This window comes from Neolamprologus multifasciatus, chromosome 7, assembly GCF_963576455.1.
Source record: "Neolamprologus multifasciatus chromosome 7, fNeoMul1.2, whole genome shotgun sequence".
Classification (NCBI taxonomy): domain Eukaryota; kingdom Metazoa; phylum Chordata; class Actinopteri; order Cichliformes; family Cichlidae; genus Neolamprologus; species Neolamprologus multifasciatus.
The window spans coordinates 54,704,374-54,724,257 of NC_140445.1; the positions used below are offsets into that span (position 1 = coordinate 54,704,374).

The following is a 19,884-nucleotide window of genomic DNA, read 5'->3' on the forward strand; positions in this document are numbered from 1 at the left end:
TCTTCTGCCTGTGATTTATGAGGTTAGAACCTACGCGCTGAAAATGCAGGGTATGTCTTTACTGTGCCGATCTGCAGAATTTTTCACAATGTTGCACTAACAGTTAATACTTTTCCAGAATAATTTTGAGGTAAAATAGCAATGCATATAATAATATTAATATGCAAATTGTTCTTTTTGTATATTTTTATGGGGTCTTAAAAATGATCACACACCATAAACAATGTGCAGTGTTAGAAATGTCAAAGCTAGTTTTGCAAGGCCACCAGGCTAACACCTCTGACCTGCACAGCAGACACTTGGCTTTGCCTGCAGCGTCATCATCTGCAAATCCTGCCATGCACTTTACATGATGCACTTTTTAAAAAAACCCTATATTTCTTAATTCTTTAGCCTTAATCTTAATCTGTGGAGCTCAGTAGATTGCATTTCAAGTTCAAGCTCTTACTTGCATTTGACCAAAATGTTAAAAAAAAAACCCAAAAACAAACAATTAGACATCTTCTATTGGACAAGTGAAGTGCATGTGTACACGCATTTTTACTTTTGGTAACACTGATGAGACAAAGGTCAGTGACCTTAAGACTGAGGAAATGTCCTGGGTGATCACTGCTTGTCAGCACTGGCTATGTTGAAAGTGCAAAGAGACGGCTGTTTGATTAAAATCCTGAAACCCTTTAAAGTCCAAAGCATGTGAGAGATAAAGAGGCGCCTATGTGATGAATGGCCTCTTCCCTCGGTCCACCTCTCTAATCCTTTTGAAAACAAAATGAACTTGTCTGTCTGTGTCTGCGCTGTTAGTTAATTGCTCTTCACGAGCAATGCTGAGAAAGTGGATGACAAAGTGAGCATACCATCTGCAGCAGCTGCTGACTGGAGGCTAATGTCCCGAGAGCTTGCATACTGTCTTGACACTGGCATTTCTCCCACTGCACTGTTCATCCAATCACGAGAAACCAAAAGTTGAATAATTTAGCCATCGCCTTGTTATAATCCACAAAGACAGCCTGAGGAAATATAGCCTGAAGGTTGCATGGTTTACACATGTTTCGCTTGGTTTGGGTGGAGTGGGGAGGCAGTGAAGGTACATGTGACATGGATAAAATGGGAGTTTTTTTCAGTGCAGGTGAGAGATCAGTGTATTGATTAATGCTGTTTTGATGATAACGAGAGTTTGACACTTGTAGTAATCGCCGGGAATGCATTATGAGATCACGAGCAGTAAAGAGTGGAGATTTGTTGAGTGATGTAGAGAGCTGTCCCACATGGCGGAGAGCTGAATTGTGTTTGATTTCATAAATAATTGCAGTCATCAGGGACACACATTGTTTTAGGCTTAACCGTGTTGTTTACCCATGCCACATGTCTGAGGGAGAAACATTGTTGTGGATACACATCGCCCTCAAGGAATCTTACCCAGGGCCCGTGGTTGGCAAGTGTATTAAAGGCTTTTCCAGGCTGTGCATGTGTGTGTGTTTGTGTGTTTGCATGTGTGAATAAGAGAGGGTGAGAACTTAAAAGGGGAAAGAAAAACAACATGCATCTAGTACTTGAGGTATTTAGGCGAAGCTGTAAGCAAACACATCCGTAGCTAATGAGGCCTGGCATATGAAGTGATCGTTGGAATTCATCATAGCTCACAGTTGTTACACTGCAGGAGAGTTGTGCTCCATCACTTAGACAACCACTGAAGAAAAGCAGAAAAGCCTCTGTTTTTTATATATATATCCCCGTGTTAAGAAATTAACCAACACGTACGTGGGCAAAAAGGAAAGTTGAAAAGAAAGGTGATTGATTGTTCCCTTGTTGTCTTCCTGTCAGCTCACTTTCTGTCAGTAGAGGATACATGAAAGATGGAAACTATCTTACGCCTCTGGCCCAAATCCCACTTTGCTCTCACAATTGTAGAAATTCTTCGAAAATAACAAAAAGCGAGAACTTTTTCTGTCCTCGTGACCCCCAAGAGTTTTCCGAATGAGAAGGGGAAAAAAAAAAGGAAATTTCTCTCGGAAGAGGTGTGGCGCTTCACTTCTTCTTCTGCAGAAGTCTCTGTGGTGGACTGGGTGTGTGTATATTCCTGTGTGCAAATGTGTACACTCCGATTTGTGTGTGTGCCAAAGAGAGCTGAGAGGTGGAGGAAGTGGAGACGAAGCTGATTAGGAATCAGCGGCTCTGCTTCCTCTGGCTGGCGCGGGAGATGAAAAGGAGCGTAGGTGGAGGTGTGGGTGCAGGTGTTTGAATCTGTGTCTGACTGTCTCCCTGCGCAGCGGAGGGACTGCTGCGTCCCTGTTATGGGTGACTGCGGAGAGCTCGATAGTCCCAGTTGCTCCTCGAAAACAGCAGTGCAGTAAGACTGGCGTGGTGCCAATTTGAACGGAGCGAGCAAACATATGCCTCTCTCAAAAAAAAAAAAAAAAAAAAGAAAGAAATCCTGATGAAAGTGCATATTGATGCCATAAATTAGAGGAGTACAATAGATTGTTGAGCGTTTGTGTGTAAATGTTTAATTAACCTGTTTGCCTACATCACTGCTGTGTTTTGTAGCTAAGGAATCAATCTACTTAGCAACCCATTTAACAATACAAGGCCTGCCTTGTATGACACATTCATTGGGGACAGCCGAGCAGTTGTTAATGTCTTCAAATTAACAAAGCCATTAACCCAAGTGATAATGGTCTGTTTTGTGTGTGTGCGCGCAGGTTGTCCAAGGACGATAACTCTGTGTAAAACCCTGGTCTAATTTTCTTTATGGCTTCAGGTGAATTATCTGTATTTTAATGATCACAGGCATATGTAAATCAGGATGCCGATGATCGAAGGTGTGCTCTTCCTGGCTGAGTTAAGTCACGAATGAAAAAGGAAGCATCCAACACAAGTGATAGTGGTAATCAAAAGAGTTTAGTCACTCAGGAGGATGGAGTTAGTGCAGTCATTGTCCTTTCTCAGCTGCTTAGTATTTACCAGTTCAAATATTTATCCAACATTTGAGTTGTGAGTGAGACTGTTTTGGATGAGAAAAACTGTAGATGAGTCTTAATTTGAACAGTCATTAGGTTCCTTGTGTTTCCTTTAGTACATAATAGTGAACAGTGTGCACTAGACCCCCCTTTTTGCAAAGATCAGAGAACACAGAGGGGGCCGTGATGACCCCATCCCAGAGGAGCCTGCTGTTTTGCCTGCGAGGTAAGGAGCTGGGGTGCAGAGGAGTTTTTTTGATTTAATCACCGTGCTCCACAGTGCACAATGTGCACTAGGAGGAGATGGCAATTATAACGCCCGTGCTGGCCTGCTGTCCTGCCCGTGTGGTGATGTATTCCCCGGGGCGTCACAGGGAGATGGTGGCGGGGCACTCAAACCATGAAAGGGAGCAAAAATCCCCCCACAGACACGCCGGGCTCATCGCCCCGCGCTAAGAGCCAATGACGAGCCGGATCAGCGGGGCGTGCCGCACTTTGTTAGAGCATTCTTGTGAGCAGAATAAACACTTTAAAAGAAGGTGCGGGGTTTTTATTTTTTGCTGTTGTCTTCTATGTGTACTTTTCTGCCAATCCCAAAAATCCCAGCACCGCACTGACCCAGTTTACTTTCCTGCTTCAGATCGATTTGATTACACAGCTTTGTATTCAGTGGTTTCACATTTCCCTTAATCCTCATATTAATGTTATTCTCACAGTCCAGATTTAAAGTACCCCCTTTAGATTGTATTGTTTATACTAAGCGGAGAGGATACGCATTATGATACAATATTGATATTTCCATAAATAAGTACCAGTGCCACCTCTCACACATACTGCATTCGTCAGACTTTTTCACACCGAGAGGAACTAGCTCAACAACTTTTCATATTGGATCAATCCTACAAGGAATATTGTTGTTTATTGGCAAACATCCTGACACATCATCATACACAATGAAGCTGGCATGAATAATTAATACCCTCTCTCATACAAAATATTCACTCGCACTCCAGTGGTGTTTACTCCCCCTGCAGACATCCATACTGAGGATAACCTCTGCTGTTTAAAGCAGCTCTGCGTCTCACTTCTCTGCTGCCGAATGCTGAGAAGTTACAAGAGACACAGTAACAACATGAAAGAGGCAAGAAATAGATCAGTAAATACACAGCAGCACTGTTTAAAGAGTGGCTTGAAAATACTGTGATTGCGTTGTGTGGAATCAGGGAAAAACAGTGCAGCACAGCCAAGAAGTGACTGCAGAAAGACTTGGGCTAAACCAGGTGGTGTGACAATGAGCCTAATCTGACTTTTTCTAATTAAATAGAGAGATTCAGGAACAGATGACGTATAGCTTTTTTTTTTAATATATGTAAAAATGTAGGTTGCTTTTTGTTGTCTGCAACATTTTTTGATCAAAATTATTAGCATGTTGTGATTTTTTTTACGATCTCCGCCCCGTCTTTGTTTGGTGTGTTTGCTCCAGTTGTTCACATGTATTTGGACTGGTTGATTCTAGCGTTGCACATTTATGGCATTCATTCTTCAGATTGCAGTGATTCTTCGGTCACACGAATTACGCTCTAGACAAACTGCTGTTGTTGTTAATACTATTTTACCGCACTTTTATTAAAGTTGGTACCTCTGGTTTCGCCTAAAAACCAACAGACTTACAAGTGAATTTTATATACCTTAGTGAATGTAACCCAGTTGGGTCCTGTAGACAGTGTACAGTTGAATATTGAGCTGATGACTGACTGACTGATGGAAGATGGTGGAGCCCTGGGGAGACATCTTTGCGGGAGAAAATGACACTCCCCTTGTAACTGTCTCGGAAGTCAACGCTATCACACTGTCAAACTCAGAACTTGCTTCCCTCATTTCTTTTATCCCCCCCCGCCCCACCCATCTCTGCATTCAAAATCATTCCCACAGCCTACAGCTACGAGCGCAGACTTTTAGTGCACGTCCGCTCTAGACGGGAAGTGTGGGGGACGGGGAGCATCCTGGGCCACTCTCACCAGGGAAAGTGACAGCCCGGATAATTGGCACTAATCAAGCGACTGCCTGGATTGAGAGAATGTCGCTATCAGCGCAGAGAGAGACGAACAGGGATGACCCACAGAGGTAGCGCCCAAGGCCGTTACTCGCCTACAATAGATTCTGTCAATCGTCAGCGTGTGACAATCATCATCTAGCAGCGCAAGTCCGTCTTTGGCCAATATGCAAAAAAACAAGAAAGTGGAAGACAGTAAGAAAGAGGCGGGGGTGGTGGGAGAGGAGAGGGAGCGTAAGAGAGACATTTCCTATTTCACATGAAAACTAGGATGTTATGAAGAGCATACTACATTATTCTTTTTTATAATTTCTCTTACAGCTATTGCTTTGAATTACAGAGGATTTTTTTTCCATCTTTTTTTTTTCTTTTTTTGTCAAGAGCGAGAAGGAGATGAATCAAAAATTCATCTAAAGAAGTTCTGCATAGGGTGAGGCGAATATACCTCTGGTGGAACCAACATTTGCAAAAGTTCTATCTCCTTAAGCAATTATTAGCGGTGATAGTTTGACATGTACAAGAGTTGTCAACAACTGACTTTAAACAAAGTACAAAGCAGAAGTAAACAGTGCCTTGGGCAAAATTAACTTGGGGGACTAGCCATCTCATGAATTATAAATGGCTATCTATTACTGCAGTGAGTGGTAGTACCAGGAGGCTTCATTCACTGGAATAGACTAACCTATTTTCAACACATCTGAAAGTCAAGTGTGACAGTGAGGCGCTAAAGAATGCAGTTCAGGGAAAATCGAGCGCGTTATTTAGTAAACGAGTTGTGTAATTTCTAAATTGTACCAAACTAACCATGGAATACCCTCAGGGGTTCGTGTCATGCGCTATACACATTTGCCTACTAACTGCCATTCAGTTGCAAATTAATTCCCTTCACAGAGCACATTTTAATCCATCTCATTAGCAAAGTGGCCCATACATAAAAGCCTATGTTTTATCTTTTTAATCCTCATCGCCCTGATGCCAGCTGGAAATAAATAAAATCGTGTCACCTTAGATAATATCAAGCTGGGATGATCTTGACAAATTGGGCTTGGACTTTAATTTGTCTGTGGATTCATGCAGGTGATTTTTTTTTTTTAAATCCACAAGCTCAGTGTATTTCCTCTTCACATAGCTTATTTCCCTCGTCATAATTCTCAGGGTGGAAATTTAGTACATCTACTGACCTGAGATGACAAAGAAGAGGGATTAGACAAGCTCCCAGATGCAGATGTGGAGGAGCCACGAGGAGTGTGGCTGGTCAACATTGATACAAGAAGCAGCTTGTCCTAACCAGGGACTCCTGCCTTCCCGTGCCTTCTGGGCTCTGTCTCGGATAGGTGGTGAAATGACTGGATTGGCACCTCTCTCGATGCAATAACCGCTGGAGAACTGCGAAGCCTGAACCCCAATGACTCCCTGTAGAACAAGCCAGACACCACAGGCTTTTTTTTTTTTTTTTTAAAGACATGCAGAGTAAACAGATGCTGAAAGTCGATTAGACCAGGCACTTTAGGTGTGATTACAGCGAATCCCAACTGGTAAGATTCAGTCTCTTCCTCCGATTTATTTGCTTGCTAAAAGCTTCACCTTTTGGTTTCAGGTGACAGCGAGAATCTGTTCAAAGGAACAGTGCTAAGTCAGTTTCCACTCTTGTCAGATAGGGAGACACGATAAAGCTGCAGTGGGAACACAATCGCCAGATTTATGAAAGTGAATACTTTGCCAGCTCTGACTTTCAGTACACGCACGCCACACAGTTTGCTTTTCCAGCCCTGCACGTGCCGTTTTCTCCTGATTTTCTTCTTTTTTGCAATTTGCAAGTCTTTGCACAGCGTGTGCAGAAACGCCTCATCTTCAAAACGCCGGTAAATATAATCTTTTCACACCAGTGGAAATAAATACATAGCTGCATACAGTAGGAAAAACAAGACTGTGATCTAGCTCTACAAACATGGTGATTGGCAGGTGTAAGGCACAAAGGATCCAAGCGCAGCTTCACACATTAATTGTAGCTGCCTTTAAAGGATGTTAACCAATATATATTCAATGCTCTCTTTTTAGACTCAGTTCTAAGGAGGCACTCTTCAAGCATGGCAGTGTTATGTGAGCAGCATCGCTGCTGCAGATTTCAGGAGACTTGAAATACCTTTTTTCGTCAGAGCGTCACTGCAGAGGAACATTCCCTCCAGGTGTTTATTGGCAACAAAATAAACTTAAAATAACTTTAGTTTGTTTTGAATTGAAAGTCTTCCTAAATGAAAATAAACAGCGATGCAGCTATGTGCTGCTGAATATTCTTTCCCTCGCAAATGAAAATATATTTGCTTTGTACGCTGTGGCGCTTCCGAATGTCATTTTATCTTATTTGATCTGATCGTTTCGACAAGGTCCAGAATTATTTATCGCCCTATGGACACTTTGAAGCCATCGTGCTTTGTTTTATTTTGTATTTTTTCTGATTAAGGGCCTCGGTTGCAAGTCTATGCTAATGTCAGTATCTGGTGAAGAACTTTGCAAATGAAAGCAGCTGTGCTCTGATAAAAGGACGGTGAACACAAACACTGCATAACATTAGCAAGGTTACTTCTACTGACTCATAATTGTCCAACATGCCTGGGAGATACAGGGATGAGTTCACGGGACTCAAAAAAAAAAAAAAAAATCCTCACCCCTTGTTTTGCATAATACTCAGCAGAAGCAGGGAGGGGCAGTTGTGAGTGATCTTCCCAGTGTCTCCAAGTCATTTTGTTTATCATTCAAATGCAAACCTTGTTCCATTATCCATGAGGGAGCAGGAGTAATGTGATAATGTCCCCTCATCTTTTGGTCCGAAGTGACAGCACTGTGCCATGTCATAGATGATGAGAGAGAAAAGACAGGCGGAGGGCCGAGCACAAAAACAGGTAATTACCTCCATACCTACAGTTTTAGAGAGGTGGCTCCTTCAGCATTCACATTTCTGCGTATTCTAATTAGACTAACCGGGCCACAGTCTGAGGACGAGGACACATACACCCGAGGACTTTGATGAAATCTGAGGTGTCAAGTAGACATGAAGGGACCACATCACTTGTGCCCTTCACTTTTTCGGTCTCGCGTTTATGCTGAATACTGCAAAAGAGCCACCTCATAGGGATCCTCTGCTTTTGTGGTGCGTGCTATGTGATTGATTATTTAGAGGAAAGCTCCACAACTCAAATCAGTGTGGAGCCAGCAAATAAAGTCAAATAACGAGGGAGAGCGCAGGTCTGAGGGAGGGAAAGATCTCAAGATGTTTTTGAAGCAAGTCAGAGTAGCCAAAGGCGAGCAGATCTTCACGCTTTCATATCTCCCCCTTTTTAATATTTCTCCCCGTTTTAATGATGTGCTTCCTGTCCTTGAGTAAAGTTCTTCATAGCCAGTCTTTTTTGCCAGAAAGGATTTTTTTCTCTTTGAAATAAAATGTAAGTATATATTTAGTCTCCTAGTTTAGAGGCTTACAGGCCGAGGCAGATATTCAAATTTGTGCTTTCAGGACTACGCCATCGCCAAAATGTTAACAATATTTTAATAAACAGTGTAAGTTCTGTGCTTAAGCTCTGCTGGAGGAATGTGAACCTTCAGTTTGTAAATGAACAAAAATAATCACATTGGCAAAAAAAAAAAAAAAAAAAAAAAAAAAAAAAAAAAAAGGTTTTTAAGGACTTTTCCAGTCATCTGCGTGTTACAAAGAGATCCCACTTATAGCATGTGAAAATAAACAGACGGGACTCAGTGCGCGCATGCATAAGGTTGCATAAAGGAACGTGTAGGCTTTGCATGAAGAAAAATCAAATATTGATGATGATAGTGGAGAAAAACAATGAAAAACCAAAGCAGCAGACGGCTGTCATTACAACAGCTCTAAGTGTTTGAGGCCGGGATATCAAAGCCATTCCTTTGATATAAGCAGACTCACAAAGATCAGCTCTCCTTAAAAACCAGCTATAATGAAGGCATCTCATCACACTCTGTCCATGACAAGCCAGAGCCGCCTTGTACTTCCAGTCTCGAACCCTCAGGCCAGCTGAATATACCTGCATCTCCTTTACTCCTCAACTAAAAAGGGGTAAAAGCTGGAATACGACATTTCTTAGTCTGTATTAGGCAGTGGAGGTAACTATGGCCCGTGATGTGGAAATCATAAAATGTGCGAGACTGCACCTTTGAAATACAAAAGACCACGGGTTTAAAAAGGGCACATTATAATAACCTGAGTATACTGAAGGCGTTGACTGTAGAGAAAGAGCGAAGGGTAAAAAAGCCAGGCTTCATATTATTTACAAAAAATAATACAATAAACTAAAATAAATATAATCCAGAGAGGTTTGTATCATCTTTAGATTTTCTGTTACTAAATACTGCTCATAGATATGCTTAAAACTGAATTTTAAAAAAGATCATCATCTTTTTCTTTAGTCTTACTGCCAGCATCTTGTTTATGCTCGTTCCAGAAACAACTATATTTACAGTTGTAGTTTGCAGAGTTACAATAAAACGTTTAACAGCATATTGTTCTGCAACTTTTCCAGCAAAAACGTTAAAAGCAAAATATGTATAGAACAGCCCCCACCCCTCTTCCCCAGTCTTGAGGCAGAGATAGCCACTGAAAAAGTGCTGGTTCAGTCTCCTTCTGTCTCTGGGCATAGCTTTGATCAGTCCCACCTCAAGACTTATCCTGGAGGGAAGCGTGCACTTCTATTCTCCATGGCTAATCATACTTCCTGTCTTTGTCTTTATGTGCTTTAGACAAGCGTCAGATAGAAGCACAGGAACAGATTTGCCCCGAAAACCTGGAGAATAAAGCCTCTGGTTGTGCTGCAGCTCATCTTTTCCAGCAGATTTCCTCATGAATATTTCCACAGTTTTTGGAGTGGTGGATTTCAACCCATTGCTGCTTTGAAAAAAGGGCTGCTTTTGAGAGACAATGAAAGTCTTTCAGAGTTAAAGACACGAGAGTATATGTACTGTATGTCACCTGACTTTAGCGTATTTTTAGCTGTACCTACAGTTGGTTGACAGAAGACATCAAGGCCAGGGGCTTATATCCTGCTTGCTGTACAGTGCAGACACGATTTTCACAGAGCCTTGCCAAATGTGAGATGAGACCAAGGAGTGAAATAGTTAACAAAATAATTTCACATGCACAGCATATTCTTTGGGCTCGGGCGATATTGCTCTGCCTGCCACCAGTGGAACTTTTCACCAAGAAACCTGCTTTGTGTGTTTCGCGCAACTACAGAAAAGACCATTTATGCCAGGAGCCAAAAAAGAAGAAAAAGAAATAGACAAAAATCCCCTTTTCTTTTTTTTCGGGGGGAAGCTGAAGGCTATGAAAACCATCCTGTGTTCTATTTTTGAACTGATTTCCATTTCCATGGCCACCTGAGGGAGGTCAGGCTGGTCCGGCCAACTTCCTCACAGGGACAAGGACTAACGGTGACAGGGACACAAACCATGTTCCATCCGTTCCAACACCCACACCACTGATTATTCTCACTGGCACCATCAGGACTTTCACATGGATATAGAAATTAATCGCCATGAAGAAACAGAAAACAACAAAAAATCCCTTCTCCTTTTACTTCTTTCTTGGTGTTTTTCTTCTGCTTCAAAGCCTGTAACTCTCTGCTGTGCCTTAGGGTTAATTAACATGATCCAAACAGTGAATGATCAGAGAGAATGGGAAATCTCCAAAGGTTAAGTGTCACATGGGAAGCGTGTTGTCAGAAGACAAGGAGGTAGGCAGGTTCTTTTTTTTTCTTCTTCTTCTTCTTCTTCTTTTTTTCTGCTCCACGTTCAAAATCAAATGAGAGAGCAGAGCTGCTGCAGAGGGAAGAAATTTGTAGACACCTTTCTAAAACTTTGCATTTCTCCTGTCAGAAGGGCAGAGCTTCACAGTCTGGCTTCAAACAATATCTGTAAATCCGTGACATTTTGATGAACAAAAGAACTCTGCAGGTTTCACCAACTTGCTCACCTTTCTGTATATCATTATTATTCGCTTTAGAGAAGTACACACAACACAGTTTCATAATGTGATAAGCAAAAGATTTATTTTTTTTTATTTTTTTTTGGGGGGGGGGCACATCCATCACAGAGTTAATCACTCCTTTTTAAAGACCTACTCATTGAGATTGAGTCTCCTCTTAGTATCACCACAGGGGGAAAAAAGAGAAAATGACTTCATGATCCACAGATATCCTGGATAGCATGTCTTGCAGGTGAAACTGTATGATTTCTCTCTGTAATAATTAACATGGGCCCCTCTTCTCTCCCTGTGGCTTGTCGCTGACATTTGGTTCATGCTTGAGTGTCTGCCTAGCTGATTTCAATCTCTTGCATGAAGGTGAGCCTGTGTTTGTGTATGCGCGCATGTGTGTGCGTAAGTGTGCTTGGGGTCCAGCGGCCAGTCTGACAAGGACATTAAAGACGGGACTCGCCTTCAGCAGATGGGATTAAGCATCATGACAATATGGATTAGAGACCCCCTCGGTCAGTCTCAAACCTCCAGCAGGTTAGAAAGTTGAAAGCCAAACGCTGAAACACAAACGAGTCTCGTCAGTGTGTTTGTGCTCTTGCAAAACCGCATTATGTAAAGGGTCGTATCTCACTCGCCGCTGAATAGATATTTGACAATTCTGAAAATTTATCACACGGATCTTTATACATTTTGACTGCGGTGACACGCCGTATTGATTTACGCCACGCTCGCGGGATGAAAACACCTCAGAATGGTCACCTCGCCCACCGCCGCAACAGGCCTTATTTAACATTATTACATTATGTATGCAAGCTTGAGTATGGATAATGGATGAATCTAAAGCAAAGCAGTTTAATTACCCACCATCATTCTGTCTCACCTAACTGCGGAAGCACACATCTTATTAGCCACGGTGTAAATAAACATTAATATGCCACCCTGATAAAGACTGTCCTCCTCCTTGCAGTTCTTTGTATATTATTATCATTGCTGCAAAGTACACACAAACTGATCCAGTGGCATGTGCAAACAACGGAAGAGATACTGAAGCCGGGGCCAGACTATTACAACCACTTCACAGAAAATTATCATTAGTGCATCTGGCTTGAGGCCACCCAGCCTCATCAAATGATTAAACCGTACAAGGAGTATTTTTCCACGGATCTTGCTCAATTGTACGATATAAAACAGGAGCTTGCGCGTGCGTTATTTTTGTCAGAGAGGTGATCAAATCAGGCGGTTAACAACACTCTAGGCAAGAGCGCTCTTCTTGCTGCGTTCTTGGCAGACCAGGGAGTGGCAGGACAGGCAGAGGAATGACGGACGTCTCCTTGGGCCAACCTGGGACGCGAGGGTTTGAATATATAGCATGCAGGTTAACCAGCCACCGGGTATTTTGATCCTTTCAGCACATAGCAACAGAGAGAAAGCTTCAAGCAAAGAGAAAACTGCATACAGTCCAGCTCTGAGCATCAAACACTGCTGATCTAATAAACTGCAGTATGTGAAATACCAGTTATCCCTCGGGGCGAGCTTTTTAACAAACTAGATTGTGACTTGTACCACACATAATTGATACAAGACGTAATTATTAAGAAAGAAATGTTGTTTTTTTTACTTTACAAGTAGTTACTGTATCAAACATGTTGAACTGAAGCAGCAGCATCCCAGTTTGCTTCAAGTTTAACCTTATTAAGATTATTTTTTGGCTTCTCAAAATGACAGAAGCTGAACTCTTCAAAGACATAAAATGCAGTGCATGTACACAAAGCTCTTTTATAAACTTCTCCATATGTCTTTCGTGTCTGTAGATGGTCTGACTGGAGCCAAAACCCGAGAGGAGACAGGCCTTATTCTGCTCTCTTATGTTGTTTCAATCACCAGTCGACTGTACAAAGGAAGCAGCCTGATGGCATGACGAGTGCACAGCGCTCATCTGCCTGTGCTGTTGTCTCAGTTTGAGCCTCATAAAAGGAAGCGGGCCTGACGATGCCAGAGGCAGGGGATCCAGCTCTACGGTCTGAGCCGAGAAACATCAGCAGAGCGCCATTCTTTAGAAGGAGATGTCCTTCAGAGTGGTGCCAACTCTCCCTGGGGCAGCAGCATGAGACACAGCCTCTTATTTACCATATACAGGATCTCTGCGTGCCCTTAATGAGCCAGGATATTCAGCATCACAGAGACAAAGGCCGCGCTTTCACTGAAGAAGCTGTGGTTTTGCTGAATTAAATAATGATAATTACGAAAATATTAATCAAACTCGGGCTCTCACGGCTCTGTGGATGTGTTGAGGGAGCCCGGTCTTCCAGCTTAGCCTGTAGGAGTTCTGATTTAAAGTATGCCCGCGACCTATAGAGCTGCAGGCAAACGTGCAGACACACGCAAACACACACAGATGCACACAATTAAAATCAAACCCTGGTGGCCCCCTACTCTATAATTAAACACCCTTTGGTGCTCTGCACAAAAATACTAAGCCAGGTTCAGATGTGTCAAGGAGAGAGGAGTGAAGGCAAGCGTGAAGAAGCTGTCGGTCCCTTACACTGGAAGTTCTGTTTAATGCAATTAATTAATAAAAAGCACAAACTAATACCTTCCCGGTGTGCAGTTGGTATGTCTGGCGGGGCAGCAGCAGCAGCTATACAGCTGTACTGTGAAACTTTAATGCCGCTGGATGCCTAAAGCGATTGCCCGGGCCTTTTCTCTCAGGTGGGGGTGTGGGGCGGATGGGCGGGTGCAGGGCTTTTTCCACATATTCGATCAAACTAACAAAAGTGTTTGAAAGGAGAAGAGGAAAAGGATTTTTGTGTGACCTTTAAAGACACTGAGATACAGGTGCCTGACAGGATCCATATCAGGATCCAACTGACAAAAATAACCCTCCTCACACAGCTTTTTCCTAAATATAAAGTATCCCAAACTCTCTTCTGCTATTCAGATGTTATTAGGTGATTATATGGTATTATTCTTCACCTTTTAGACTTCAGAGTGCTTGTCATTTGGCTCTAGTTGTTATGGTAATGTGAGGTATTCCATCTCCTTCCCAGCATGCTCTGTTTGACATTCATGGGGTTAAAGTCCCCTGAATGATGAAGTGCCAGTGTTTGGGACAGTAAATTGCATCGTTTCAATTGAGAAGAGAGTTCCCCTTGGGTTTGCTGGAGGTCCCAACGGGCTGGCCTTGAACAGAACAGCATGTTGTACATCCATATAAAAAAAGTGAAAAATATGGTGGTACTTTTCCCTTTATGATGCAGAGATTAATCTGTCACTGTATGCGTGCATAAATCTCACTCACTCCTTTGCAAAATACTGTTTTATCTTACTTTACGCTATATTTTATTTTTTTATTGCTCATAAACACAAACCATCACAAAGGGCTAATGTTCTCATCAATATTATTACAAAATGACCATAAATCTGACGCCTTGTTAAAATTTGAAGCCGTTTCTCTTCTCAGCCATTCAACCACTGAAAATATTTGACAGAAGCATTATTTTATCAGGCGGTTTCTCCCACAGTAATAGATGGGCTTCTATCATATTTGAGCCACAGCACGCCGCTTTATTTTCGCAAGATTATTGCACTTTCCTTCCGATCCTTTCCTCATCACTGTGCTCAGCAGCACTGAACTTGCCTTTTGGGGCTATTTTTTTTTCCTTATACTTCAGTAGAAATGCCTTGACAACACTGTGGTGGTTATTTCATCCTGAGAGACCACAAACTAAACAGCAGAAACACGTTGTATAGACACTTGTTTAGTGGTATGCAAATCATCTTGGCCGGAGGTAAAATTAACATTTTCAATTAAAATATTAGCACCAAACAAACACAGAAAAACACACTAATGATTAAATCATCTTGATGGAATCTCATAGTGGAAACCGAAGCTTGTTTCTTGTAATTCTTTATCTGAAAACACGCAGCACTGCTCACACTGTACATTAATGTTTTTATGGTCGTGAATCTTTATGTTTGCAAATGAGGTTTGCCATCGAATGTCTGAATTGGAAGAAAATGTATGCAGTATTTTTTTTATATTCAAAGCTCGGAAATGTATTTTCATTTCTTGTGCAGACAAAATGTTTTTTGTCATTTTCATTTCCTTTCACATATTTATAAAATGCCCAATAATTAAGAATAAGGATAATAATGGTGGGTAAAAAGGTTGCTGTTAAAAAAATATTTTGTCATATATCTTTTTTTTTTTTAAACATATCTGCATTCCTTCAGCAGATATACGCAATGTAAGGCCCCAAGACAGAGGGGCAGAGCTTTCTGCAGCTGCTTTTACCGTTTACATATATCGCCCTCTGGTGGCGATTCATGTAAACATCCACATAAAGCAACACTGAGGCAAAAAAAATGAGCAATGTTCAAACAAGGCAACTTTATTTCCGTTTTGGTTTAACAAACAAACTGTGACACAGACTCTTCATGTATGAAATACAAAAAAAAAAGACAAAAAAAAATCTCTCCTTAAATGTTGCATTCAAATGCATATCCAGAAAACATGAGATGAGCTTAGGTGGGCTCCAGCTGATATTCAAAGCGCAGCTTTCCAGTTATGGATAAAGAGGCTCTTTTGCATCTGATGACTCTTTTTATTGCCCTGGTCCACAGAGGCCAAGCAGTACCTTCTGGTAGTCTCCCTTGGTATGTTCCTGGAGAAGGAACAGAAACAGCAAGTCAGACATGCTGCATGACAGAACAAGCTTTACTGTAAATCACTCATAGACCAGAGGCAGGTTAGAAAATTCACTTGCCATAATAGTCTGTTGCAGAGATTGCCCACAGCAGGACTTGTATTCAGAGCAGATTTTTCTCAGGTCCACCTCACAGCGTGACACAATAATTCTGGTCACCATCTTCTCTTTGGCCCCTTTACTCTGAGGAAACGAGCACAAGTCAGCACTTAAGTTGCACACGCTCCAAACTTAACTGCAGCAGCTGATGCAACACTGTTGTAAGATAACTTTTGTCAACTTTGGATTCTCTGTGTTCCTGCAGCTAAATTACACTTTCACAAGCAGATGTATTTCTTACATCTGCTGGATTAAAAAAAAAAACAGTCTAGCCCTCAAAATAGCCACATCTCAAGAAAAAGGAAAAGAACAGTAGTGCGAGTACCTTCATGGCTTCATTGAGTCTTTTGGCAAAGTACAGCTGTTTGTTTTCAAAGCACTGAACTGGAACAAATAAAAAGAACAAATATTAAAAGAAGTACATCTTACATTCTGAAGATATGTTTCTTATCACTTTGGAAGGAATTCTTAAACCAAAACTGGGGAATTGTCATTCATTCATAATCTAAATGCACTGCTAAAGTGTACCTAGCACCAGGAAGGATCTTTGCAAGTCTCCTTTAACTTCCTTCACAATGCTCTCCTGCATGTCGTAGGGGCTGTAACTCTTGTACTTCTGAAATACTAAGACACAGAAGAAATGGTGTAATGGGTCCATTTCACAACTTGCAACAGAGGATCACAAATCCACATGTATTAATAGTGCTATTTGTAAAAAGGATGGGGCACCTTTTTGGAGGTGGGGTACACTTCTCTCAGACATAATGGAGATCCAGGTCGCCACATCAGTCCCTTTAATTTTTATTCCAGCATCATAGAGAGCCTAGGCATGAGCAAATATCCTTAAACAGTGCCAGAATTTAGCTTGTGGCACAGAAAAGAGCCATTCATGGACAATGAAAAAATTTCTAATTATTCTATATTAATTATTCTATTATTCTATACATGACAGGGATATAAGACCCAAACAAAAATCTGTTTAATTCAAAGGCAAACAACTTACTCTGGCATCTTCATCAATCTTTTCATAGTCTGTAACAGAGGACGGTTCAGCTCTCTTGGTCTGCGGCAAAATAAACAACATTCAGGTCATTTTCACAAGCAACTGCTGAAAAGTCATTTTTACAGGTTATATTTGGCACCAAATACCTGCATGGATGTAATTATGTGTGGACGAGTGTTTGGATGTACTGTATAATGGAATATGTACACTTATACATCCACACTGTGTTTTAAAAATCTCAGGTGTTCAACTTTGTTGATGTCTGGCAGCTGACACTACTAATCATCTACAAACTACAAATCATTGATTTGCAGTGACCGTTCTTTTCAAGGGGACAACAAGCCCGGACAATGTTCCCCACAGAATAACACTGCCACTAGTATTTTCTTTTAATTTGTCACCTATATGTATGTAAATCTTAAGGAACAATGCAGCTACGTCTCACCTGCACAAGAGCCAATAGTAACTTAGCGAAGTTTCCAGAAGTATCTCCAGCCACATCTTTTTCCAGTTCCTTTTTGAACACTATAAAAATTATATTTTCACGTCGGGGATTTAGCCATCTCTTGAAACCAGAGTAGTCACATAACTTGATTTATGACTGATTAAGACATGATATGATATGTAATACAACAAGTACAATGCATAGTAAATGAAAAGCACGTAACCTCAACTGTAATCTAAACTTTAAACAGGATTTCAAAGCGTACTTACATTCCTTGTAGACCTTCTTGATTTCTACCAGCTCGTCATTACTACGTGAGCACAAAATCTCAATCAGTGTTTCTTCATCAGTTCCTAAGCCCTGAAAAAAGGAGAATTTTAAACGATCACACCTGAAAGCCATCTGAAGACACAAGACTAATGGCTTTTTGTTTCCAGCAGAGGGCGGTGTTGTATTTCCACAAAATCTCCCTGAGAGAAAGAAAAAACAAACAAACCACACTTTACCTTGATGGATTCCTTGATCTCTGAGGCATCAAACTGCGCCGTGCTCTTCATCAGTCCAAGGATTACAGTTTCCAGTGAGCCAGACAAAGCACCCTTCAGGGCTGAGATCATGTCCTATATAAATTATAACAGCATTACCCGATCATGCTTAATGTCTGGCATATTGCTGAAAAGACAAAGAATGGCGCTTTAAAGCCATGAAGGAGTTTAGGCCTGCTGTACCTTCTTTGCCCTCCTTTCATACGCAAAAGCAATCTCTCTCCTTTGGGCGTACGTCCGCTTTGTTAGGACATCAATGATGGTCTGCTCATCCACACCTGATTATACATGATTTGAACACATTAATTACACAAATGCAGCACTACTTTACTAAAATATATTAGTACTGGAATGAATGAATTTTTTAACAATACTAGGAAATCTGAGTAGGTTATGATGACAAAAGAAAGACACAATCAGTAAATCCCTACAACAACCTTTTAAAAGAAGAAGAGGGGATGGATATACACAAATATCGTGTCTGAGTAAAGGTTTAAACGCAACATGGGAATGAGGTGTAATTTCCTCCTATTCTTATTTGCAGAAAAACATTTTTCCACTCTGAACACATTCTTCACCACAGCACGATGGTGGGCTGTTAGGAGTGCCAGTAGCTCTCAGTCAGCAGCCAGAACACAGCTCTGCCAGAACACAGCTCTGCCAGCACTGGGGCGTGGACATGGAGGTGTTCCCAATGTGGTCCAAACGTTTTAAGCCACGAGGCTGACTCACAAATACCAGTTACTCATCTGTTGCAAGAATTTGCAGAACCAAGCACCATTTCTTTTTCCCTTTTTTTTTTTTTTTTTTGGAGAGAGAGATCTTGCCTTTGGTTTTGATGGCAGTCTCTATCCTGGCAGCATCTTTATCAGGGTCAAAGTCAGGAGCAGGTACCACAGTGGGGAACAAAGGATCCTGACCCTGAGAAGTCAAAGCAAGAAGTAAAATAACTGTTTTGTTGTTAACCTCTTAACCTCCATTAGGGAACTGGTGGCACACAAAAGGTCAGGTTGAGTGCACGAGTTGAGCTAATGTCAGTTTCCCAGAGAACGTCTTTTAGTATGTGACTGAAACAAAGCTCACCCTTAAAGCTAAATGTGGCAGGCTGCCAGTGGAGAAGTTAAACATTAAATATGCATGTAACAAATAAATGATAAAAGAGTTGCCATGATAAAGAAGAAAAAAAGAAAGCAGAACTTTACCCCAATGTTGAGAGACAGCTGTCCCAGAAACTCTGATACCATAGCCATTTTCACTGTTGTGGGGAAAAAAAATATCTCATAATCAAATCTCGCTATAATCCTATCACTGACTTGCACAAGACCATGTTTATTTTGACTGGAGATGGAATCATTTAAGAAGGTAAAGCAAGGTCTTCCTAACAAAGGCAGAGAAGTTAAATAAAGTTGTTGCTTTTTACAAAGCCGAGTCACTGCAGGGGAATTTATTCCTTTTACGAATGGTTATTTCTTTTTGACTGCTCTGCCACATTCAGAGGAGTTTCTAGTAAAAGATTTCAGACGCATTAGAAACACCGAAGTGACACGCCCTGGAAAATGTGCTGCTGCACTTCGATGTTGTAAGGCAACTGAGTTCTTTCACACGTGGACAAGCGGGAAAAAAACTGCTTTAAGAACCTGAAGAACTAAAACTTAACTGAAACTTAAACAGAAATGAGACTCTTTTATACAAACTGTGAAAATGCAAGTCATAGGTCATGATTCGTGAATGCAAAATGCTTCCTTAAAAACTCCTTGAAGCTTTATGCAGTGTAAACTGAACCGTACTTCCTTTTATTCTATTAACAAACAGTTGACAAAATTCCAGCACACTTACCTGAGCTGTAAAAGCTGAGATGATGCACAGATTTGTCCTGGTGATGTTTAAATGGATTGGGTGTGGAGGCTCAACTTTTCAGAGATATGAAAAGACTTGCCACTTCACTTCCCCTGACTGATTCCCTCCCCCTTTCTGTGGACTCATGACTCCACCCTAATCTGCTACGAGTCAGCAGCTCAGAGTTTTAGAGCTAAGTTTTCCCACACACTATTCAAAATGACTGAAGCCTTGTGCCGTGA

General features: G+C 41.4%; 1 protein-coding gene and 1 long non-coding RNA gene across 2 annotated transcripts in view; one reads left to right on the forward strand and one right to left on the reverse strand.

Annotated features, from left to right (window-relative positions):
• LOC146515507 (uncharacterized) overlaps positions 1–15,522 on the forward strand; it is a 59,413-nt gene extending 43,891 nt beyond the window's left edge. Inside the window, exon 3 of the long non-coding RNA XR_014875248.1 lies at positions 12,820–15,522. This is a non-coding gene — a long non-coding RNA (uncharacterized LOC146515507). The remainder of the gene's footprint in view (positions 1–12,819) is intronic.
• anxa2a (annexin A2a) lies at positions 15,384–19,813 on the reverse strand. The gene is made up of 13 exons (XM_085167808.1): positions 19,643–19,813; positions 19,009–19,061; positions 18,634–18,727; positions 17,990–18,084; positions 17,768–17,881; positions 17,531–17,621; positions 17,262–17,341; positions 16,817–16,876; positions 16,543–16,636; positions 16,342–16,437; positions 16,139–16,197; positions 15,775–15,897; positions 15,384–15,672 (listed from the first exon to the last, which is right to left on the reverse strand). Exons 2-13 carry the CDS (start codon positions 19,054–19,056, stop codon positions 15,613–15,615), a joined length of 1,014 nt encoding a protein of 337 aa, XP_085023934.1. The 5' UTR covers positions 19,057–19,061; positions 19,643–19,813; the 3' UTR covers positions 15,384–15,612.
• Between the last annotated feature and the right edge of the window lie 71 nt (positions 19,814–19,884).